General features: G+C 38.9%; 1 protein-coding gene across 1 annotated transcript; it reads left to right on the plus strand.

Moving 5' to 3' along the window:
* The first annotated feature begins 250 nt into the window (after positions 1-250).
* LOC112048133 (uncharacterized) lies at positions 251-7,463 on the plus strand. Its single transcript, XM_024085530.2, has 7 exons — positions 251-467; positions 1,295-1,400; positions 2,099-2,307; positions 3,744-3,901; positions 4,665-4,784; positions 5,626-5,764; positions 7,325-7,463. The coding sequence occupies exons 1-7, from the start codon at positions 251-253 to the stop codon at positions 7,432-7,434; spliced, it is 1,059 nt and encodes a 352-aa protein (XP_023941298.2). The 3' UTR covers positions 7,435-7,463.

The raw sequence follows: 7,463 nt of genomic DNA on the forward strand, positions 1-7,463 counted from the left end.
TCTAGTCGGCCCACTCGCGCCTACACCCGCACTAAACAATTAACGAGTATGATCAATTACACTAAAAGCATTATTGCACAAAATCACTAACACGCAAAACAACGTGACGTTGAGAACGTTACTCAACAAAGAACAGCTGATTACACGTTAAAAGCTTGAACGGATAGTTGGAGTTGAACACGCGATGTACTCTGTTCCTATAAAATTGCTGCTAATATGCTTATTATTTTTTTTCAGATCAGGTGCCAAAATGAGAAGGGTAAGAAGCACGGGCAAAAATCTAAAATACACGGGCTATCTTGATTATGTCACCATGTTACGAGTCGTGAAGCATATAGCAGCTGAAGATTCCGAAATGGCGAACGTGGTACATTTGAGGCCGAGGACTGCGCTGAACAATAGCATCATAGCTATTGAGCTACACAGCGATGTCCGTAGCAAGAAACCAGGGATTCTCGTCATTGCCAGTAACGTATTTACAATACCAACATTTTTTAACGATCCAGTGGGATTCTTTAATGACGGGGATGACATTACCTATCTGCATTATGTTTACAGTAACATCATTTTCAACCCTTATTCGGCTCACTGTTGAGCTCTAGTCTCCTCTCAGAATGAGAGGGGTTAGGCCAATAGTTCACCACGCTGCCCCAATGCGGATTAGCATACTTTACACACGCAGAGAATTAAGAAAATTCTCTGGTATGCAGGTTTCCTCACGATGTTTTTTCTTCACCGTTTGAGACACGTGATATTTAATTTCTTAAAAAATACACAACTGATAAGTGGAGGTGCTTGCCCCGGACTGGATTGGAACCCACACCCCCTGGAATCGGAGGCAGAGGTCATATCCACTGGGCTATCACGGCATATAGCTAAAGTATAATAATATCCTTAATAAGTTTACAGTACCTATAACAATGAATTTTATACACAAATGCGTTAAAATTCATTAGTTATGGACCTGCTAATGCATAAGTTGAAACAATATGATTGTTGACACGTTGATTATGATTAAACCGAGCGAATTATACATTGAATGAATTGATTAATAAACAAAGGTTAAAGATGCTTGGAGGCAATTTGTACATATCGGCTTTCGTAGAACGCGGCGCCCTTTAACATTCGGCGCGTGCGCTTAGAAATATATAAATGTACCGTATGTACCGTACAATGTATGTATTATACTTGTACCGTGTTGCGTGAACGATTAACTGCCTAATGAAAGACTAAAAATTAATTATAGTATCTAGTTAATTTCACTATTATAATCAGAAACATACATTTATTACAGCGATTAATGGAATGGCGTGGGCTGGGCCGAACGCAGTTATTGAATTAGCAGAAAAGCTCTTGTATGACACAAACTACCAAACACCTTTCTTTAATGACTATGATTGGTAAGATTGTAAAAAAATGATTTTTACTTAATTATTTTGCTTATTTTTTATACATATAATTAGTTAATAACGAAAAACTTTTAGGAGTTCAAATTTAAGGGTTGTTGTCACAGTTGACCTTATCCTTATTTATTGGTGGTTAGTTACCAGCCTATCGGCAAAGACGTGCCGCCCAATGTTTTAGTGTTTCGGTAAGATGCCGCTTAGAAACCGTCTGTAAAAACCTCTTTGTAGCTTAACTTATTACCAACTTATAGACTGCATTCAAGGGATAACTACTAAAAAAAACTATATATATTTTTAGCAGACTCAAAAGTGGATTACAAAAGTAACAAAATGAATAAATCAAACTGTAACCAAAATAAGACCCTAGAATGGCAGAGAATGATCTTGAGTGGAGTCACGGACTTGTGACCGTTGTATGCAGGGTTAAGGACGTCCTTGACAGTTAACTAACACTCCCCTTTCCACTGTCATTCTCCCCGCCTGTCCCATAACAACCCATAATGGATTACACAACAATAAATGTGGACGACTCGAACGCCACGAGAATACTGAAGCTGAACGTATGACGAGCGACTTATATCGCAAGTCGTTTCTGCCTACAGATCGCTACCCCTGTCTAACTCAACACGAGCCAACACGAGATTGACTGACGTCATTCGTCTCAAACTACTATTTCCTACAATAATTTACAGGTATCTCATCCCGCTAGCGAATCCAGACGGCATGAATTTCACCACGAACCTTCGTCAACACAGGTCAATAGACTCAACGGAGTGGTCGCGTAACATCACAGCAAGAGCTCGCACTAAACCTGCCGTATGGTACAAAAATGTCGACACCGAAAACGGCAAAACGTGTTTCGGGACAAATGTCAATCGTAACTTCGCATACCATTGGCAAGGTAAGCTTAAGCGATTGTAGTAAGATTTAGGTAAGATACCTCAAATATTAGACACCCTGCGGTTCCACCCATGCAGTTCCCGTTCCTGTGGGAAAATGTCACTCACAAATAATGTGGATTTCTATTGGGAAAAGAATTTTCAAAATCCTACATTCAGAGATTACCCCTACAACCTCACAAACTTTACCTCTTTTTAACATTTAGACAGATTGAACAGACAAAATCTATATTTATACTGTTCGCGCGGCGAGAGTTTGGCTTTGACCGTTATTGCGCAGAAATCAGAAATTGGGTATCAACGGGCATTAGCGGGGTGCGGGGCGGGTGCGCGGTGCTCTGATTGGCGCTCCAGTCGTTACCTGCCTCTCGCACCGAAACGACGTACCGCGCACTCCTGTTGTACAATCACGTTCACAAATGAATTGCTATTTTCGTTAATTGTTGTCGATTGTTATTATTTGTTGAGTTTGTTTGTTTAAGTTTTTTTGTTAAATATTAAAAAGTGATTTAAAAATGCGTAAAAAAAACATTGTTTTAAAAAGGCAAGCACGGAAAATGATATATGACGTGAATTGCTTTTTAAAGAAAGAAGCTGACGAATGTATCGATTCATTTTGTTCTTATGTACCAATTTTACATGTATCTTGGAATAAATAATTTTATTAAAAACAATTATTTAGAATTTTCATTGCTGTCTCTGTATAAACATTTTAAATATGTAAAATAACTATCAATAGTTTTAATAAATGAAGAAGTTTATCTACTTCGTATTATTTTCTAGCATTATTATCACTATACATGAATTTTGACCCACTCAAATATCCAACCTGGTACATAAAAAAGGAAAAGTATTGTGTGCGTGACAGTACCCATGCGCAGTAATCCCCTCCATCCGAAGGTCAAAGCCAAACTCTCGCCGCGCGAACTGTACTCTATACTAATATATAGGTAAAGCTGAAGAGTTTGTTTGATTTAACGCGCTAATCTCAGGAACTACTAATCCGATTTGAAAAATTCTTTCAGTGTTAGATAGCCCATTTATCGAGGAAGGTTATAAGCTATAAATTATCCCCCTTTACCAGCGGGAACGGGAACCACGCGGGTAAAACCGCGTGGTGTCAGCTAGTAGCTCATAAGTAAGAAAATAAATTAAATTTTATAAATAACCCGACAAGTACAGTTTGAGTTTGCTGGGATACCAGCTTTAGTATTGTTTTACAGAATTCGGAAAACTATCGACTTGATCCATCTATAGAAAAAAAGAATTTAGTTACTGAATAAAAAAATGTTTAAAATTTTGTTTAAGTATTTTTTTAGGAATTAATTTTTTTTATAACTTTAATTTCCTGCCGGCTCAAAAAATATCCAAATAGTCAGTAAAATAATTAATTAATTACCTTTTTTTTATATTTAAATTCTCCATTTTATTCAAACAGACGATGTGCGGAAAACACCAAACATATGTTCACAATATTATCCCGGACCCAAACCTTTCTCCACGCCTGAAGCGAGGGCCATACGTGAATACGTCCACAAGCTTGATGACAATGTACATCTGGCGATACACTTGCATGCGAGTTTTGTGCCCAAGAAAGTAAATACTTCATAACACCTAATATTTTTTTACTATACAGGATGCTCGGGAGTATATCCCATAACTCAAGGGTTATTCTTTAAGGAAAATTAATTAAAAATGTCTATATGTTCTAAATCATGTATATATGTTCTAAAATGAATATTTTCGGAGTAAAAAATATTTCTTTTGTAAATAGATCATAAATTGTGTCCCTTAGGTACATCGCATCCGTATATGATGACCTAGCCAAACTTACTCCTTGATAAAATATCATGAAGTAGCTTAACAGTGAAATGCGGAATGCCAGTTGAAATATCTCGTCGATATCTTCTTACCACTAGGATTACGTATTTTAAAATGCAAGGTGACATGGATAGTTGGAATTATTTAAATTTACTCTGTATGAAATCATAAATATTTTTTTTACCTACTTGAAAAAAAAATTAGTTATGCAGTTCGGCTCCTACAAGTGGACTTGTCAACACCTTGAAGTTCTGGAAAATACTCCGCAACATCCTGTATAGGTAGTTTTTAGATTAAAATAAAGGCGGCTCAAGACCAAGGTGTTTTGATACCCATGAGGCTTAAGTCTTGCAATGGACCTCCATCAGCTGATGATAAAGCTTAGCTTGATAGATAAATTTTTAATAATTATACTTCTTTTTTTACATAGATCGGCTCCGACGTTGTCCCGTGCAGAATAGCAAATAGAATAGATTTTTCATTGTGATAAGAAATATATATGAGCTATGTTTTAGAACGGTAATTTAATTAATTGCAGGAGCTAATTCTATACCCGTGGCGCTACACGTTACGTCAGCCCAGCAATTATCGCACGTCACAAGAAATAGGAGAGTACGCTGCCCGACAAGCGCGTTTACCAGACGGTAGACTTTATGAGGTAAGTCCTAACATGGTATTTTACGTCCTATCCTACTTATAAAACAATAATAAAGATGACACAAAGTCTAGTGAACATGACATAATGAACCGTCGGAGAGTGTAACGGAACCTTCACTCCCACCACTCGGCCACTCTCTCAACGCGCGATGCGAGCGGCTGCGCTTCACAGTTTGGATTGTGCCACGTTGCAAGAACCAGCTTATCACTAAGGGTCCCGTACCTATGGGTTCTGGCATACTCCAGCGTTACATTACGTGAGTTTTAGCCGTGTTTTATAATAAATAAATGTTTATTCATGACCATACTTTGTGTATGAGACATTCACGACGAATCGGACACATTATGAACGTAGCGTACCATTATGGTGACATTCCTTCTAAACCATCTTTCAGACTTCGGTGCGTCCGCTAACAAATATGTCCCTCTAAAATTGTACGACAAAGTTATAACTTGAATTTGTATCTACCAAAATCAGGTCTGATATTGTATTTTTTTTATTCATATGGAAAAATTTAAGTCTTAAGAACCGATTTTAGCAGAATCTTTAGGAAAAGAAACACTTTGCGTTAAAAGCAGGCCTATATAACTTTATTAAGGAGAAAGATTTGATTGTTTGTTTGTCTGCATTTAATAGGCTCCAAAACTACAAACTATTGAAAAATTCATTTATTGTTGGGAAGCTACACTGTCCCAGGGTGCTATAGGCTATATTTTATCTCCGTATTCCTACGTGAACGAGAACTATACGGGTGAAACCGAGCGGCGTCTGCTAGTCAACCTATATTACTTGCAAAAGTAAATCATGTTGTATCGAGTTCTTACATCTACTTGGTTGCTAGGTTCAGCAGGGAAGCAGTGACGGGCGCGTGGCAGGCTCCCTGAGCGACTACATCGCTGGCGTGGTGGGCACGGAGCTGGTGTACCTCGTCAAACCGTACCATGAGATGTTTCCAAATCACACTGATACCTCTATATTAGGTAACGTATATATAACGGAAGCTTTACGGGTTATTGGATCCAATTCAATTTATGATGTTTTCTTTATTGGAGTTTAGTCCTTAATTAAGAAACCTAGCCCCCAGGATGAAAAAACTATGGGCAATAAAATTCGATGAACAAATGACAGCGTTACGTTTTTTGTGCGCAAACTATTCTGGCGAACCTTTCACCGGAGTGGCCTGCTGCTCCTCGGTTGCGCTCCTTTCACTTTTCAGGCGTATTTTTGAGACGTATATAGTGTATGCTGCGGGGCAACATACACCTATTTAGACAGTCGATCTGAAAGAGTGAACTCCATTCGTGCACCGGAGCTGACACACACTTTTTTATTTTAAATATGATCAATATTCCCATTCTCGTCAATCTTGTCAGGAAACACACTGTTAAGGTACAACGATACAAAAGGCGGGATCGAACCACCTCTCGGAGAAGAGTCTAACTTCTTTATCGTTGAGCTACTGAGGCTTGGAAATGTAATATGGAATGGAATTAAAATATATGTCGGATTAGCCTCATTCAAAAGAACTGCCTGTTTGTTCCAGTGCTAACCATGTGACTTCGAATCTAGAGGCCCTGATTTTAACTATAAACTTTCTTTTCTTTTTTCTACGAAATTGGCAGTAAAAATTCCACCGTTGGGAAGTTGGTTGGGACACACCTGTACCTCGGGGAGCACGTTAGGCCGTCTGCCTCGAAGAGTTCATAATTCAGTCCTGGTCATCATCATCATTAGTTTGATAGTGGTCGTTTAAGAATTATCATTACCACCCTAAGCACGCTAACCCGTATGGAAACAGCGTGATGGGTCTACTGGCAGATGCTTGAACTTCTAGATGCTGTTAAAATTGGCTGATAAAAAAGAAAAAAACAAGTTTCAAGGAATGTTTACGACATATTCCTCTCATAGAAACGACTCTTCCCGGCGTAGCTTGAATCGTAGGCGTGCTACGCCGTAGCTGAATCCTGTGTTGATCGCGATAAGACTAGATGCTCCCGTAGACAAGATACTGTCCCAGCGTAGCTCGAATCGTAGGTCGTAGATGTGCTACGTCGTGCTGTATCCTGTGTATTGTTTTACGATTAATGCTAGCTACAAACGTTCAATTATTCTCACTTTTCTGTAGCACCCACGACTATAATTGATCGTGTGTTGGTCACTGCGTACATGACTTGTATAGTATGCCGTGTGGGTACTGCCGTTTGCTTTTCAGAAACGTGAAAATAATTGACCGTCAATGGCTACCTTAAGCGTTTTCCTTAGCCAACCGAGACTGTACCCAGCGTAGCTTAAATCGTAGCCCAATGTCTAGAAATAGACAAACTCCAATGGCGGTGCAACCGGAAATACCGCTATCTCTTTCATTGCGTTGGGGACGAAAGAGATAGGACTGGGACAACTCCGCCGCTATTGGACGACATTTTGTCTATTTCTCTACACTTAGTCGCATGTTAGCACCACAGGACCTATGATTCGAAAGTATATAGGCTAACCACTGTAGCAACTAGGCAGTTGTTTCATACAGTACCTTCTTCTTTCAGAATTGTATGTAAGGAAGTCGATATCTGCTATTCTCGGCTTGGTGCGCGGCTGGCGAAGCAGCACAAAGCAAAACACGCTTTCGTTCTTCGGTAAAGACGTCGAGTTCTAATTATTATGAATCTTATCATATGTATTTTT

Source organism: Bicyclus anynana, chromosome 11, assembly GCF_947172395.1.
Source record: "Bicyclus anynana chromosome 11, ilBicAnyn1.1, whole genome shotgun sequence".
NCBI lineage: Eukaryota > Metazoa > Arthropoda > Insecta > Lepidoptera > Nymphalidae > Bicyclus > Bicyclus anynana.